Source organism: Carassius auratus, chromosome 23, assembly GCF_003368295.1.
Source record: "Carassius auratus strain Wakin chromosome 23, ASM336829v1, whole genome shotgun sequence".
Taxonomy (NCBI): Eukaryota; Metazoa; Chordata; class Actinopteri; order Cypriniformes; family Cyprinidae; genus Carassius; species Carassius auratus.
Window position 1 is genome coordinate 18445360 of NC_039265.1, and position 18319 is coordinate 18463678.

At 36.7% G+C, this 18319-nt stretch overlaps 2 protein-coding genes across 2 annotated transcripts in view; one reads left to right on the forward strand and one right to left on the reverse strand.

Annotated features, from left to right (window-relative positions):
• Positions 1 to 575, reverse strand: part of LOC113040892 (complement factor I-like) — a 3844-nt gene extending 3269 nt beyond the window's left edge. The window contains exon 1 of the mRNA XM_026199088.1: positions 559 to 575. Within this exon, the coding sequence (XP_026054873.1) occupies positions 559 to 575 (17 nt within the window). The remainder of the gene's footprint in view (positions 1 to 558) is intronic.
• A 7482-nt stretch (positions 576 to 8057) lies between these two features.
• LOC113041772 (carcinoembryonic antigen-related cell adhesion molecule 5-like) lies at positions 8058 to 13633 on the forward strand. The gene is made up of 8 exons (XM_026200404.1): positions 8058 to 8200; positions 8813 to 9115; positions 9669 to 9992; positions 12151 to 12456; positions 12537 to 12833; positions 12987 to 13094; positions 13211 to 13260; positions 13361 to 13633. Exons 1-8 carry the CDS (start codon positions 8137 to 8139, stop codon positions 13397 to 13399), a joined length of 1491 nt encoding a protein of 496 aa, XP_026056189.1. The 5' UTR covers positions 8058 to 8136; the 3' UTR covers positions 13400 to 13633.
• Positions 13634 to 18319: the final 4686 nt, after the last annotated feature.

The following is an 18319-nucleotide window of genomic DNA, read 5'->3' on the forward strand; positions in this document are numbered from 1 at the left end:
GAGCCGGTATGTGGCGTGGTGATCTCCCAGATGCACCACGAGAGCGACGAGGGAGTAAATTCTGGAACGCCGCCGCCTGTTTTGCGTGCCTCCTGGAACCTGTCGACGACAGTGTTGACTGTGTCGCCAAACAGGCCCGAGGCTTGAAGCGGGGGTGTCCAGAAGGCAGACCCTGTCTCTTTCTTTTATCTCCGACAGGGTCAGCCACAAATGCCTCTCCGTCGCCACTAAGGCTGCCATAGACCGCCTAATCGTGCGAGCGGTCTCTTTAGTGGCGCGGAGGGAGAGATCAGCGTCTTTCTGAGTTCTTCAATATCTTCAGACTTAATCCCCTCTCCCTCATCGACATCTCCCAGCAGGTCGGCCTGATAAGCTTGTAGGACTGCCATAGTATGAAGGCAAGCCCCAGCCTGACCTGCTGCCACATAACCCTGCCCACAAGCGATGATGTAACTCGCAGCGGCTTAGTGGGCAACGCTGGAGCCTTTAGATGGGCCGATGCCGAGCCGGGTGACAGATAGCCCGCAGCGTCTGTTCGGCCCGTGGATCGTTCTATACCCGCTCTCCAGCCCCATCACGTTGCCATAGTATAGTGAATCGGGGCCAAAGAGGCGGGTAGAATATGGGTGCTTCCACGATCTCGATAACTCGTCATGGAGATTGGGAAAAAAACGGTAGACTCCGGCGTGGAGGTGGTTGCCTCCGGCACAGAAAGCGTTCATCTAGCTTGCTTTTCTGCGGCTCAGTATGTTTTTCTGCAGGCCATTCGATTTTTAATTTCTCTACTGCACGTGTAACCACCTCCAAAAACTCCTCATACTGGAGCGACAGGGGTGACGAATCCCCAGCAACAGTCTCCACATCGACCTCCTCGGAGGAAGAGAGGCGAAGAGCTGATCCCTCACCCTGGGGGGAAGAAACCGACGAGCGTGCTTCCGAACCCAGGGTTTGGGCGCCTGATCTGGCAGATGAGGAAGGAGATAAGGACTGGCCCATCTCCATTCCCTCTGACAGATCACCTGCGAACCCCAAGAGTGCAGCAGCCGCTCTGCCTCGGCAGAAGCGGGGCCAGCACCGCGAGGAACGCTGGTGAAGGCTCCCTCCTCGAAGAGAGCCCTCCGGGATCGAAGCGTCCGCATTGGCAATCGCTCGCAATGCGGACAGTCGGCCCCTCGAGAGCCGACTCAGCGTGCTTCGATCCCAGCAAGACAAGCAGACTGTGTGTATCCCCGCTCGTAATGTAGCGAGGGCAGGGAGGAACACACAATCTGTAACGTGGCTTTGGAATCGCCCTTTATATGTTTGGTCTTTTGCTTTGCTTTAGGCATATTGAGCTGTTTAGCGATGTTTAATGGCTAGGGACAGACAACAATAAATAGGACCAACGGGACAGACTTTTGACATGCACACCACAGAGCGCTTGCTGACAGAGCGAAGCTGAAGCCAGCTGCACGGCACGTGCTTATATAGCTTCCCTGGTCACTACGTCACCCCCGCTCCGTGACGTCACGCCCGTCCATTGGACAAGATTGCACACGAATTCAGAGTCGGTCTCGTCAGGGACATTCCCCAAAAGCGCTTCGACGCAGCTCGAGTTCGAAGCGTGTTTATGTACTTAGATGCTTGGGGTGAATTTGGTTTTAGTTTTCTACAAAACTATAGAGTAGAAATATTTGAAAATTAATACATTAATGGTCAGACTAACTGTGGATAGGAATCCACTGAAAGATCGAGCAAACCTATAAAGCAAAGATTTTTATTAGTGCTTGAAAATGGCACATGATGTAAAGTGCTTATGCACTTAGATGCTTGGGGTTGATTTTGGCTTCAGTTTTCACCAAAACTGTACAGTAGAAATATTTGAAACGTAATACAGTAATGGTCAGATTGACTGTAAACAGAAATAAACTGAAAGAACGAGCAAACCTATAAAGCAAAGATTTTTATGAGTGTTTGAAAATAGGAAATGATGTAAAGTGCTTATGCACTTAGATGCTTGGGGTTGATTTTGGCTTTGGTTTTCTCCAAAACTATACAGTAGAAATATTTGAAACTTAATACAGTAATGGACAGATTGACTGTAAACAGAAATAAACTGAAAGAACGAGCAAACATATAAAGCAAAGATTTTTATGAGTGCTTGAAAATGGGACATGATGTTAAGTGCTTATGCACTTAGATGCTTGGGGTTGACTTTGGCTTTTAGTTTTCTCCAAAACTATACAGTAGAAATATTTGAAACTTAATACAGTAATGGTCAGATTGACTGTAAACAGAAATAAACTGAAAGAACGAAGAAACCTATAAAGCAAAGGTTTTTATGAGTGCTTGAAAATGGGACATGATGTAAAGTGCTTATGCACTTCGATGCTTGGGGTTGATTTTGTCTTTAGTTTTCTCCAAAACTATACAGTAGAATTATTTAAAAATGAATACAGTAATGGTCAGATTGACTGTAAACAGAAATAAACTGAAAGAACGAGCAAACCTATAAAGCAAAGATTTTTATGAATGTTTGAAAATAGGAAATGATGTAAAGTGCTTATGCACTTAGATGCTTGGGGTTGATTTTGGCTTTGGTTTTCTCCAAAAGTATACAGTAGAATTATTTAAAAATGAATACAGTAATGGACAGATTGACTGTAAACAGAAATAAACTGAAAGAACGAGCAAACCTATAAAGCAAAGATTTCTATGCACTTAGATTTCTTATGCACTTAGATGCTTGGGGTTGATTTTGGCTTCAGTTTTCTCCAAAACTATACAGTAGAAATATTTGAAACGTAATACAGTAATGGTCATATTGACTGTAAACAGAAATAAAATGAAAGAACGAGCAAACCTATAAAGCAAAGATTTTTATGAATGTTTGAAAATAGGAAATGATGTAAAGTGCTTATGCACTTAGATGCTTGGGGTTGATTTTGGCTTTGGTTTTCTCCAAAAGTATACAGTAGAATTATTTAAAAATGAATACAGTAATGGACAGATTGACTGTAAACAGAAATAAACTGAAAGAACGAGCAAACCTATAAAGCAAAGATTTCTATGCACTTAGATGCTTGGGGTTGATTTTGGCTTCAGTTTTCTCCAAAACTATACAGTAGAAATATTTGAAACGTAATACAGTAATGGTCATATTGACTGTAAACAGAAATAAAATGAAAGAACGAGCAAGCCTATAAAGCAAAGATTTTTATGAATGTTTGAAAATAGGAAATGATGTAAAGTGCTTATGCACTTAGATGCTTGGGGTTGATTTTGGCTTCAGTTTTCTCCAAAACTATACAGTAGAAATATTTGGAACCTAATACAATAATGGACAGATTGACTGTAAACAGAAATAAACTGAAAGAACGAGCAAACCTATAAAGCAAAGATTTTTATGAGTGCTTGAAATTGGGACATGATGTTAAGTGCTTATGCACTTAGATGCTTGGGGTTGATTTTGGCTTTGGTTTTCTCCAAAACTATACAGTAGAATTATTTAAAAATGAATACAGTAATGGTCAGATTGACTGTAAACAGATATAAACTGAAAAAACAAGAAAACCTATAAAGCAAAGATTTCTATGAGTGCTTGAAAATGGGACATGATGCAAAGTGCTTATGCACTTAGATGCTTGGGGTTGATTTTGGCTTTAGTTTTCTCCAAAACTATACAGTAGAAATATTTGGAACCTAATACAGTAATGGTCATATTGACTGTAAACAGAAATAAACTGAAAGAGTGAGCAAACCTATAAAGCAAAGATTTTTATGAGTGCTTGAAAATGGCACATGATGTAAAGTGCTTATGCACTTAAATGCTTGGGGTTGATTTTGGCTTCAGTTTTCTCCAAAACTATACAGTAGAAATATTTGAAACGTAATACAGTAATGGTCAGATTGACTGTAAACAAAAATAAACTGAAAGAACGAGCAAACCTATAAAGCAAAGATTTTTATGAGTGCTTGAAATTGGGACATGATGTTAAGTGCTTATGCACTTAGATGCTTGGGGGTTGACTTTGGCTTTAGTTTTCTCCAAAACTATACAGTAGAAATATTTGAAACTTAATAAAGTAATGGTAAGATTGACTGTAAACAGAAATAAACTGAAAGAACGAAACAAACCTATAAAGCAAAGGTTTTTATGAGTGCTTGAAAATGGGACATGATGTAAAGTGCTTATGCACTTCGATGCTTGGGGTTGATTTTGTCTTTAGTTTTCTCCAAAACTATACAGTAGAATTATTTAAAAATGAATACAGTAATGGTCAGATTGACTGTAAACAGATATAAACTGAAAAAACAAGCAAACCTATAAAGCAAAGATTTCTATGAGTGCTTGAAAATGGGACATGATGTAAAGTGCTTATGCACTTATATGCTTGGAGTTGATTTTGGCTTTAGTTTTCTCCAAAACTATACAGTAGAAATATTTGAAACTTAATACAGTAATGGTCAGATTGACTGTGAACAGAAATAAACTGAAAGAACGAGCAAACCTATAGAGCAAAGATTTTTTATGAGTGTTTGAAAATGGGTAATGGTGTAACAGATGGAATAAACTTTGATTTTGGCATGATTTTGCCAATGATTTTTTTCCAATACTATACAGTAAAAATAATTAAAAATTAACGCAGTAATGGTCAGAGTGACTGTGAATAGGAATCAAGTGAAAGAATGAGCAAACCTATAAAGCAAAGATTTTTATAAATGTTTGAAAATGGGACATGGTGTTAAAAAGCTTATGTGATTAGATTCTTGGGGTTGAATTTGGCTTTAGTTTTCTCCAAAACTATACAGTAGAAATATTTGAAAATTAATATATCAATGGTAAGAGTGACTGTGAATAGGAATCCACTGAAAGAAAGAGCAAACCCATGAAGCGAATATTTTTATGAGTGTATGAAAATGGGTAACGGTGCAGGTGCTAAAATGCACTTTTCTGGAGTTATTTTGCCATTAATTTTCTCCAACACTATACAGTAAAATAACTTAAAAAATTAATTCAGTAATATTCTGGGTCACTGTTAAAAGTTATCAATTGGAAAAAGGAGCAAACCTTTTAAGGAAAGCATTTTATGAGTAAGTGCTTTTTATGAGAAAAGAGTGAGAATGCACATTGACTTTTGGAGTGATTTGCCTTTAAATTGTACAAAAATTGTATAATAGTTTTAACTTGAAAATAAATACAGCAATAGTCAGGATCACTATTAGTTGAAAGGTATACACACACAAACATCACACACATACGCATTACATATTGTATCAATGTTGAGATATATATATATATATATATATATATATATATATATATATATAAATATATAAATATACATTATATATATATATATATATATATATATAAAATGTGTATATATATATATATATAAAATGTGTATATATATATATATAAAATGTGTATAATATATATATATATATATATATATATATATATATATATATAAAATATATATATATAAAAAAAAAAATATATATATATATATATATATATATATATATAATATATATATAAAAATATATATATATATATATATATATATATATATATATATATATATAATATATATATATATATATATATATATATATATATATATATATATATATATATAAAATGTATATTTAAAATATATATATATATATATATATATATATATATATATATATATATATATATACACACACACATACATATATATATATATATATATATATATATATATATATACATTGATAAATTATGCATATTAATGTAAAATAAAATTTTTAATGTACAAAAACAATGTATTCACAAACATTAATTCAATGTTCAAGTCATTTAAAAAAATGCATTATTTATATCATGACATGAAATAGCAATACATAAATATTCTGATGTCCCTTTAAGTTCTTTTTATGGGTTAAATTACGTTTTATGCAGATTTTATTTCATTCCTTTTTTTTGGGAGGGGGTGGGCACCCGTGAACTATTGAAAATATCAGAAAAAGTATAAAGGAAACGCCGTTACGACAGCTTCTTTACATCTATTTTGACCGCTCCCAGCACCCGTACCGTCAGTGCACGATTAGACACACAAACAAAAAAAAAAAGTGCGGCTGGCTTGACCGTGTACTTTCAAACCGCGGCTGGCTTGACCGCAGTGAAATTTAGGACCTGATTAAATATAACTCTTTTACACAGAGATTTTAAAAATAAAATTCAACAACTTTTTCAAAAAGTTTTTAGTCCTGGAAATTGTTGTTTTAAAATCGCATGGCATTCCCATGCATTTCCACGCTCTTAAAATCATTTAAACTGGTCCAGCAATGTGACTGCGCGAGTGTTCCGTTACCTCTTCCTCCTGTAATCACATCCGGATCCGTTACCCCGCTTTGTTCCCGGACCTCGCAATTTACAAATTAAGCACTGGTTTAGACTAAATAAATACAGCACTGTTTCTGTTCTTCAAACACTCTAGAAGTGAGATGCAGAGAATTTACCCACTCTTCTGCATATATCTGACACGTATCCTAAATACCTGGGATTATCACATGACAGGAAGTGACGTCATCAATGTGAGTGTCTCCACACCTGTACAAGTTAAAAACGAAAACAGTGGCACTAAACAATGACAGTGACCCGACGAAGAAGTAATTCTGTCACACTATCGAAAGCTTGTATTAAAGGTGCATAATCATATCTAACTCTAGAGGAACAAAATAAAGGTTTCATCTGTTGGCCACTAGAGGGACTCATACATCATATGGAAAAGTTTTGACCATGTCTATAATGAGTGAATAATGACGCACCAGTGAGCGCAGGAACGTGCTGAAGACATCTACAGTGGATTCATTCATTTTCCTCCACAAAAACATGTAGACCAAGCCTAATCTCTGTGAGTAAAGGTTTTTCAAATGATAACTAAATATTCATTGAGTCTTAAATGCATAATGTTGACAGAGTATTTACGCTAATGTTGGCATTATTCTTTTATTAAATAAAGCAAATCCGGCGGAGCCTTTATCTTAATTTCGTTATTGCCAAAATACCCATCTTAATTTAAAATGTATCTTAATTTAATTTTTTTTTTTAAATGACTAGTTTTTATTGGTGCGTTGGTCTATTTATAGGTTAAATGAGCCTATGTCTAAATGCTGAGATGTTACGATGTGACACAGGACTTGTTTTATTTCTTTATTCCAACTTCCAAGTGGTCTAGTCTACGTTAGTTATGAGTAAATTATGTTAAAACATGAATAAATTGCTCATTGTTGGCAAAAGGCAAAAGAGCTGTGTGCGTGCGCACATTTGAATAATGTCGGGCTGTAAACGGGTTCGGGCTTTAAAAAAGCTGTCAATCAAAATGTACTTATCGGGCTCGGGTCCTGTCGGGCCTAACTTTTAAGGCCCGATTACAGCTCTAATTCGTTTTGCTTTATTTTAGATTAATGGTATGTTTCAAGATTATGATACATTTGCAAAAACAATGGCACCGTTTGCTACTCAGATGTACATTGATCCCATATTTCTGACTTAAATGATGCATTTACATTTAAAAGTACATTTTTTAAAGATAATTTCATCCAAAGCAACTTACAATACAGTGCATTCAAAATACATACGTGCTACAAAATAATAAGTCCGTGCACTTCATTAATTTTCCACATAGCACACATGTGATTTAGTTTTGCATGTTTGAGATTCTTTACAAACCTGTTATCCAACAAAGATTTTTGGCATTTTTGTGTTCAGTTTTGTATATTATAGTCAAATATTGTTATTACAGTAGTACTTTCCTATTTTGTTTAATGTGTTTATTTAGTAATGATAATCAATGTGCTTATTGTTAGTTATATTGATATATAAAAACAAAATGTTTGGCCAAATTGTGCAGCTCTACAAACAAGCGCTGTAATATTTTGGGGCATTTTTGACAAATAAAGAAGATGTTTGTCTGAAAAGCTGTTTCTGAGTGTATGTATCCTGTTCTATGTGCACTGCCTCTTTCTCCGGTCAGCATTTTAACAGAGAGCCACAGCTTCTCAGGATGTGGTGATGGAATTAATATAAATATCTCTTTTACTTCTTCTTTTCTTAGAGATGAAACATCAACTGTCCTTCAGAGGAAGAAGAGACGGAGAGACATGGCTTCAGACGTGATGTGCTTTTGTGTTGTTCTGCTCTTCTCTGGACTTCAGTTCACAACAGGTACGACTGATCAACAGAACGAGAGAGACTTATTGTCGGTGACAATTTGAGTTATATTTATGTATGCAAGTAGATTGTTGAACTGTTAAACAATTGAAATATGCTCTTGTTTTAATCATAAACTCATTTCATTTTGATCAGTTTCACAAAAAAAGCCCTTTTTTAAGTATTTTTACTCCTTTTGTAATTGCATAATTTGCACTGGAATACAAGACAAAAGTACAGATTAACAACAGCACTTTTCGATCCATATTTCCACTTAAGCTGTTTTCATGTAAAATGTATTAAAATGAATGGAGATCAGTTGAAAGTCGTATTTTCAGACACAACTAATTGTGTTCCAGGATACAGGTCAGAAAACAGTCCGTTGCAATACCACTTGATTAAAAGCGCATAAAACGTGGTAGTTTGCTGATAACACCGAATCATGTCCACAAATACTGTATTTCCAACGTCTGAGTACAAACACAGCATTAGACATTTACATTTAGAGCACACATTGACATTTGTGATTTAAGAATATTCAGATATTTGTTCTGTAAAAAACGAGATGATGATCATATTTGCACAGAGAAATACTGTTGTTTCAGCAGATGTTTTGTGTTTTTGTAGGCTGTGCAGTACAGTTATTATACATCACGTGTTCTCCAGGAGAGTCTGTGCTGCTGCCCTGCAGGGATATAAACTCACATCTCACTGAAGTCCAGTGGTGGATTGGTGATGCTCAGACCCACACTCTTCATTACTCAGTGTCTCCTCTGGACGCTATTAAAGGTCAGCGATACAAAGACAGAGTTCAGATTCAGGGGAATCTCTCGCTGTCCATCACTCGACTCAATGTAGACGACGCAGGAATGTACTCGTGTAAAACAACAGAGACTGACAAACAGCGCTATGTTTATCTATATGTTGAAGGTGAGTAATGTTAGATTTCATAATAATAAAAACCAAACATAAGACACTTAAGACGAGTCCTCACAAACTTTTATTGCTCACTTTTGAGATTTTGGGTTATTTGGCTTTTCATAAGTGTTGTTTCAAACGAATGGAGAGAAAACATTAAAAAAGTGTTTCTTCTTCTCTAAGTGTTGATTTTATTGTACTTTATCTATTTGTGAGTAGATTTCAACTCCAATCCATTTCTCCAGCAGGATTATATATTGTTTGTGTGTGTATATGTATATATATATATATATATATATATATATATATATATATATATATATAGTTAATTAGATAATGCTTCATTTGCATATTTAAATATAACATTTCAGAAAACTTGTAATACAAAAAAGTTTTTTAATTCTTACAGTCAGTCAACTGGGAAAGTGTGAGATACTTTACAAAACAGAGTATTTAAGAAAAAAATATTCTACATAAAACATTTATTTTATAGGGTTTATAATTATAAATTATTAGAAAAGGCCTAAGGTTTTATTACAAAATATTTCTGATTTTGTTTCTGCAGGTTGTTCTTTATCAGGGAATGAAGGATCAGTGGAGATCAGCAGATATTCAGGGGAATCTGTGCTTCTGTCCTGTTTGGTCAAATGTAGCGCCCGTCATGAACCAGATTCAGAGTTCAGATGGATATTACCAAACTCCAGAGAAATAAACCTGAACATTAACTCTGCTGAACTCAGTCGACTCTATCAGGGCAGATTTCAGATGTTTGATATAAAGTCAGGAAACCTCTCTCTGCTGATCTCTAACCTGACTGAGGAAGATGAAGGACTGTATTCCTGCTGGAGTAAAGAGAATCAACACAAGAGCTTCAGACTCACTGTTAAAGGTAAAGAAATCATTAATTATTGCATTCAACAGGATGCTTTGCATAATTTGTTTTTGTATTAAGTTAGAATTAGTTTAATATCATTGAGCTACTATTATCATTTTTATTTCTTTTTCTTTCTTTTTTTTTGTTAAAGTAACCTCTCGGTTACATACGTAACATCAGATGACCGATGAATTGGGATATCAGTTTGATAGACCAGTATACTTCGAGTTTAAACTAAATGAGCCAATGCACATTGGCTTGGAATTATTGCATCGAGCTGCAGATGATCACAGCGCGAGTATAAAAAGCAGCAGGTGCATTGCATACCATACATAACCAAGATGTTCCCTTTCAGTCGGTCCCTCTCATCGTCACATCATTGACTGACCAATTGGGATAGGTGAAGGGTAGGTCAACTAGAACCTCTGCGTCCCGCCCACGGACCAGACATGAAGTTTCTTCAAGGTCTGGATGTGGCTGCCATAGGGTACCCTGTCTCTCAGTTAGTAGATTCTTCCTCAGAGGAATCCACCAGGGCGGAGCTGCTGTGAGAAACACTAGTTCGGGGAACCATGTCCGTGTGGGTCAATACGGAGAAACAAGCAAGACCTGCTCCTCGTCTACCCTCAACCTTGCACAGTGTCAGGCCCACTGGGGGAAACACATCCTTGTGCAGGCCAGCTGTGTCACCTGAATGTTCCCTTGGTCAGAGAGTAAAACAGCTGGCAGTAAGAGATCTCATCTTGTCATTTGATGTACGCAACGGTTAGCTGTGTTGTCCATTTGGACCAGCACATGCTTGTCTTTTAAGCACTCTTTGAGATAGTCCAAGCCAAAGCTTACTGCAAACAACTTGTGTGCCAGTGCATATGGGGGCCTGTCCATACATCCGACCCTGCGTGCCCGTTGGAAGTGGCCCCCCAGCCGGTGGTGGAGGCCTCCGTGTACACCACAGCACGACCCGGTGAGTGCCATGCTTCCACACCCACCTCTGGACTAGGCCATGAAGCCAGTGCTGAAGCGGTCTCATATGCAAAAGCATATGATGTAAATGCCGTATGATGCGATGTAATGCTGCAGCTGCCATATGCCCCAGGAGCCTCTGAAATAGTTTCAGTGTGACCGCCGTCCTGCCCTTGAACAAATTCAAGCAGGTCAACACCAACCCACGCATGTTCCTCTTTGAGGCGTGCTGTCTCTTCAACTGAATGCAATTCCATACCAAGAAAATAGATCCTCTGCATTGGGAAGAGTTTGCTCATTTCCCAGTTGACCCGAAGACCTGACAGGTTGAGGTGCCGGAGCACTAGGTCCCTGTGCTCGCACAACTGATCTCGAGTCTGTGCTAGTATACGCCATTTGTCAAGACAGTTGATTATGCGAACACCCTACTATCTGAAGGGAACAAGATCTGCCTCTGTGGCTTTCGTGAAGAAACGAGGAAACAGGGACAGCCTGAAGGGCAGGACCTTGTAATGATATCTCCCTCCGATGCAGTGATCGACATCTGGTCATCTGAATTAGTCCAGCAGGATACCAGTTGTACGCTCTTTGAAGAGGGCCCAGCATGTTCTGTTGGCTGCTCAGCTGGATCGGAGATGCCAGAGGAGACTAACACCAGAAGCTTCCATGAGCGCACTGAACTCATAGTCACTTGAAGACACTGTATGGAGCAGAACATTGTTGTCGCTCGGCTCCGAAGTGAAAACCTGGGATGCATTGCACCTGCTGCCTCCTTATACTCACGCTGTGATCAGCTGCAGCTGGATGTAATAATAATAATTGTGTGCCAATGAGCATTGGCTCATTTAGTTTACACTCAAAGTAGTTTTTGTGTGTTTTATTTTAAGGTGTTACCCCCCCCTCCCCCCCAAAAAAAAATTCCCCAAAAACTGGATTGTTCAAAGAACTGTCAGAAATAACATTTTAATGATAATTGATTAATGATTAGCAAAACATTGTTTGAACATATTTTTGTCGTTAGGTTACGATGTAATTTGCACTATTGCAGGTTTTCAGACCAAAGTTCCATGTGTAGAATATCTAAATGGTTAAAAGGGTTAAACTATTCATCCATCCTTCAAAATATTCCTCCATCTGTCTGAATTCAGTACTTCAGTGTGTCCTGCAAAAGAAAAGTGTCCGTAACACAAAGGTTTCACACTGTTCACAGGATGCACACTGCCAGAGACTGAGCGGGAACCTAAAACCAAGTACACGGGTGACTCTGTGCTTCTGTCCTGCTCATGTAAAGACCCAAACACCAATCCTAAGCACTTCAGATGGACCCATGTAGAGTCCAGTGGGACTGAAGTGTCCAGTCAAACTCTGCGGTATAAAGACAGAGTCCACACGTTTCACAAGACGACTCCATCAAATCTGTCTCTGTTGATCTCCAACCTGACTGAAGATGACCAGGGCACTTACAGATGCACAGTTAACAACAAAACATCCGCTGACACCAGACTCATCGTTAAAGGTGAAACTCTTAATCAACTCAATGATTCAAGTTCAGTGTGTTTTAGTCAGTGTTTCTTGAGTCTCTCCGTCGTCCTGCAGGCTGTGTTTTATCCAAACATCACATCACCAAGAGCTCCCATCCAGGAGGATCCGTGATTCTTCCATGTTCCTGTGAAGATCCCAAAACCAGACCGGAGCACTTTGAATGGAAGCGAGCAGCTGTGAATGAGACGCTGGTTTCAGACGCTGAGGAGATCAACGGCCGATTCCAGACCATCAGAGATTCTCCTCATAATCTCTCCTTACGCATCTCAAACCTGACCGAGACTGACCGAGGACTGTATGTGTGCTCAGTCAACGGCAAACAATCCAGACACGTCAATCTCACTCTTACAGGTGAAAACACCTCAGATTAGTTCAGATGAGACTGAAATGATTTCAGTGATACATGACTCTCTTTGAGTTTGACAGTGTTACATTGAGACATTGCTGTTAACATAAATGAGGACATTCGTGATCGTGAACTGAACTTTTTCCGTGTGTTCTCAGATTCTGCTGTTATAAATCCTCTCGATTATCAGTACTATCTGATATTTCTGATCTGTCTGATGCTGCTGCTGGCGACTGGATGCATCTACCGGAGATTTAACCAAAGAGGTTTGAACACACACACTGGACTGTGAGAAACATCAGCTGTGCTTTAGATTGCACTGATGGCTGTTCAAGATGAAGCAAACCTAGAATAAATATCTGGAGTTGTTCTTATTTTACAGCAAGGAAACAAAGGAGAGGAAGCCGACTGATCCAGAGCCCAGACGATGAGGTAAACTATTCATGGCTTACATTGAACATATGTATAACCATATCATGAGTGAGAGAGTTTAACATGTGTGTGTGTGTGTGTGTGTGTCTGATCTCTGCAGGATGATACGTACACAACTGTAGTCTACAGTTCATCTTAGAGACAAAACATCCTCGCAGATGAACACAAACACTGAAGAGTGTGCAGAAAGATAAAAACGCACACATTTTCAACACACACAGTGACCAACAACGTTTTATTTTCTGTGGCAAAAAATAGTTTCTCTTAAACTTTCCCTTTGTCTGTACACATTTTCTATCATTTTCACTCCCACTTACTCTAGCTGTATAATAAATGAATTATATTTTCTAATTCTTAACCGTACTTGGTAATTACTAAATTGTGTCTTAATGACCATGTAAAGTTGCATTGTGAAGACATTTTAGTAATGTTTATTCAGTTATATATTTGCATGAATAAGATACTATTATAGTTTTTATTGATATTTTGAATGTTTGAATTTTTATATGTTGTTTATGGTTTTTCTTGTGGTTTTGCTATTATTGTTATTAATAGCAGTATTTTTTTTAAATATCTAAAATAAATATATTTTTAAATATTTATTAGTTATTAGTTTTAGTTGTTTTGGTACTTCAGTATAGCTAAATGAAAATGATAAATGCTATTTTATTTCTCTCTGAAATAAAATAAGTTATAATGTAGGTTTTTCACATTTTGATTGTTGAAATTTAATTTTTTGTAAAATATGTTTTTATTTTTAGCTGATTATATTGCATATAATATATAATATATAAGTATATAATATATAATCGTAATGAAAAGATAAACCGAAACATTATTTTTAAAATGTCATTTTGTTGTAGTATTTGGTATTAAACTAATATAATTAAGCATTGTCAAGTCAAGTCTGTTTTATTGTCAATTCTTCCACATGTACAGTACATACATACATACAGAGAATCGAAATTGTGTAACTTTCAAACCCTTGGTGCATACAAATAACACTATACACTAACAGTAGACATAATACAGATGAATACAGTTTAAAAATATATCAAATACAACCAGTAACACTTTATAATAACTGCATGCTATGAATCATTAGTTAAGCATCAGTAAATAGTTAATTCATTATTTATAAAGCACTGTACCAACATTAATAGACATTAGTAAGCAGTTTATAAACACAGCTATAAATGCTTTATTCTTCATTAATAAGCATGTATATAACAAGCTTAATACATAGTTTCATAATTAATGATCAATTTATCATTTCTAAATTAAGCATTATAATATCTCCGTTGTCAGTGGTTCAAGAGATCATTTGAACAGTGTAAGTAAGTGATTAATAAACTATTTGAATGTACATTTATACATATTATTCAGGCATATAGTAACAAGTACTCAGTGTGTTAATAAAGGCTTTATTAACACTTATTCCTACTCTAATTCATGATTAATTTAGGTAGCTATAAAACATTTACCAGTTTGTCAGTTAACTATTTTTGTGAGCTCATCTAAAGTGAGGACTATTTATGCCTCATAAAACAGATACAAGTTAGATTTAAAGGCTCAGTTATCTTCCGAACTGAAATAAAAAACACAGAGGGATGCAGAGAATAGAAATATTTATTTTCACAAACAAATTACACTGTACAACTGTACACTAATATCCATATATGAAACATTGTCATTTTATAACAAGATTCCATATAGGCCCTATCTGTGTATGTTATTGTAGTCTATGTGTAACAGATTTTTCGACATATTATGCCATAGATAAGCCCATAGATATCTGATGTGGTATCCTATATTTATTCTAAAAACACATCAGTGCATGTTTATATTATAACGAAATATAAAAGATAGACATGTATTTAGAAAAGTAGCATAAAAATATACACACATATTTTTTTGTACATAGCTTGTTTATTAAAGTTGTATATATAAAAAACTAGCCTATATACAAACCTTAGGCTATAATATACTAAGTAGCCTACATTGTTTATAATACCATATATAAATTGCTACTAATAACATGGGAACTTATATCATAAAGATATTACTAGACTATATACATCTTGGGTAGCCTATTGTATATGAATTATTATATCTTCTTCTCTCCATATTTACATATGTACATAAATATTTCACATTTTCATTTTCGTGGATATAAATAGCCTAAGCCTATTTGACAAAAAATATTTTAGACAAGGAAATATCTCCACATTGATGTGTTTTAATAGTAAGTGTTTTAAAGTATTTTATAACATGATTCATATTAAAATGTTTTGTTGTTTATATTTATTATTTTTTTTAATCGAGTTCAAAAAGATCGTTGGAGCAGAGTTTCGCTGCGCGCCTTTTTTTTGTGAGGAATAAAAAAAGCGCGCATTTTTCTCTCACAACTTTATAAGTTCAAAAGTGAGGTAAAAACTCAAGTAAACAATAAATATCATGTGTTTGTGAGTTCATGAAGGTGAGTCTAAAAGTATCAGCTGTATTGGTTGAAAATACGGTTATTGTTTCCGTGTGAAGAGAGTGCCATCTGCGGATTAGCTTCTGAATATATAAATTATTTCAGAACAGGATGACAGTATTCATCACTTGAAGCTGGAGGCAAAATATAATAGGAAAATGTTTATTTAAAATGTTAAAATTATCCAAAATTAATATCTCTATTATAATTCGTTATTATTTTAAAACACAGGGTATTCGAAATATTTAACCAATGATAAGTATTTAAATGAGTTTGTAAAACTTCGTAACGCCATTGGATCCTCAAGCTCTTGCGAAACCTCGTCACTTCCCGCGCCTCCACTCAGATTGACGCGCGCGCACAGCCTGGAGGAGACAGATCTCCGCTTATCCACAAAGCAAGGCTAAACAAATAACTGTTTGAATAGTAGCATTTTATTTACTCAAACACTATGTCTGTTTAGGCTATTGTTTTGTGTGTGCTTGAAGACTGGAGAAGTAGATTTATTGCCATCTAGCCAAAATACTTTTGTACGTTTTAAATATCCCGCTGTGCAAGTGCTTAAAGAGCCACACAGATGGGAAATCAAAAATTACCTGTATTACAGTGTATGATGTAGCTGTCCATCAGTGTAAACAATGTGCAAAGTAATTAAACCAAAAAGTACACGATTTATAAAGTTATTGGCTTCTAAAGTAAGGAGTCGACTCTGAATAGCTGAAACTAGTCGTTATAACATATATATATAGATAGATTTCAAATCTTTTGCCCATCTCTATCACTAGAACACTTTGCATAATAATCTCCGCCTACCGTCTTGGGAGAAACAAAACTCTGACCTGCCCCCCCCCCCCCCCCCCCCCCCCCCCCCCCCCCCCCCCCACAGATGCTCTGGTTGGTGTGAGAGCATCATGTCGAGGAGACAGTGTGTTTTCAATTGTAAAGGCAAGCTTGTTTTATTTTCACTGCCAAAGAATGAACATCAGAAGAACCAATGGCTAAAATTCATTTTTACCACAATACCAGAGCAGTACAACAAATCCCTTTTGTTGTGTTCACAACATTTCAAAATTCTTGCCCGAACCCGACAGAGACCCGTAATGTACTACACCGAACCGACCCGGACCCGTCTATTATTTCAAAAGCTGGACCCGGACCCGTGTAGATCCGAGAAATGTCCACCCGGACCCGACCCGGACCCGTATATTACTTGAAATCTGGACCCGAACCCGCCGGGAAGACACAGACCCGACTGGACCCGACGTTGACATATTCCACCTTAAATTGCTATTACAAGTCAATAAACCTGTTGCGAAGAATACAGCTTTTTGTCTTACCTAATTTAAAGAGCCGTGGTCTCTCTTCCTTGTACCTGACTGCCTGTGATGCATTACAATCCTCCGTCAAGAAAGTTATTCATGTTATTCCTCTCGTTATTCCAAGTCCAAGCTGAATCCACTCATTATTTCAGCTTCAGAAGTCCACTTGATGTCACGGTGACGGATGACAAATGCTACTGTGCACATGTACATTCTGACTCGAGTTAATTCGCATAATAACTTACACTGTTTGCCCTTTTGAACTATAATAACGATCGCTCGTGCAATGCCATGGCCGCTGACGTTATTTATTTACTATCATCTGATCTCTGTCTGTGCTCTCTGCTCTGCATCGAGTCTGAATCTGAACCACTAAAACTTTAAGATTAAACGGTTCATTTATAATATTATAAAAATGGGAGAAAATGTAAAACGCGGTTTGGCTGTCGAAGTGTCCCTCACTGCTTGCCATAGAAACATGACTGCACATGCGTTCTAGCTTTATCAACCTAAAATGCCTTAACGCAATTTGAGCGTAATAGAAAACATTCATGTGACATGTGACAGCAACTAAAGCAAACTCTGAGGTGTGGAAAAGTTTTGACCATGTCTATAATGAGAATAATGAGTGAATAATGACGCACCAGTGAGCGCAGGAACGTGCTGAAGACATCTACAGTGGATTCAATCATTTTCCTCCACAAAAACATGTAGACCTAGCCTAATCTCTGCGAGTAAAGGATTTTCAAATGATAACTAAATATTCATTGAGTCTTAAATGCATAATGTTGACAGAGTATTTACGCTAATGTTGGCATTATTCTTTTATTAAATAAAGCAAATCCGGCGGAGCCTTTATCTTAATTTCGTTATTGCCAAAATACCCATCTTAATTTAAAATGTATCTTAATTTAAATTTTTTTTTTAAATGACTAGTTTTTATTGGTGCGTTGGTCTATTTATAGGTTAAATGAGCCTATGTCTAAATGCTGAGATGTTACGATGTGACACAGGACTTGTTTTATTTCTTTATTCCAACTTCCAAGTGGTCTAGTCTACGTTAGTTATGAGTAAATTATGTTAAAACATGAATAAATTGCTCATTGTTGGCAAAAGGCAAAAGAGCTGTGTGCGTGCGCACATTTGAATAATGTCGGGCTGTAAACGGGTTCGGGCTTTAAAAAAGCTGTCAATCAAAATGTACTTATCGGGCTCGGGTCCTGTCGGGCCTAACTTTTAAGGCCCGATTACAGCTCTAATT

Excerpts from the sequence above, each read along its gene's own strand:
- LOC113041772 (XM_026200404.1), top strand. The coding sequence starts at position 8,137 with ATGGCTTCAGACGTGATGTGCTTTTGTGTTGTTCTGCTCTTCTCTGGA. Across the intron at positions 8,201-8,812 it reads TGGACTTCAGTTCACAACAG|GCTGTGCAGTACAGTTATTA; the intron begins GTACGACTGATC and ends GTGTTTTTGTAG. Across the intron at positions 13,095-13,210 it reads CCGGAGATTTAACCAAAGAG|CAAGGAAACAAAGGAGAGGA; the intron begins GTTTGAACACAC and ends CTTATTTTACAG.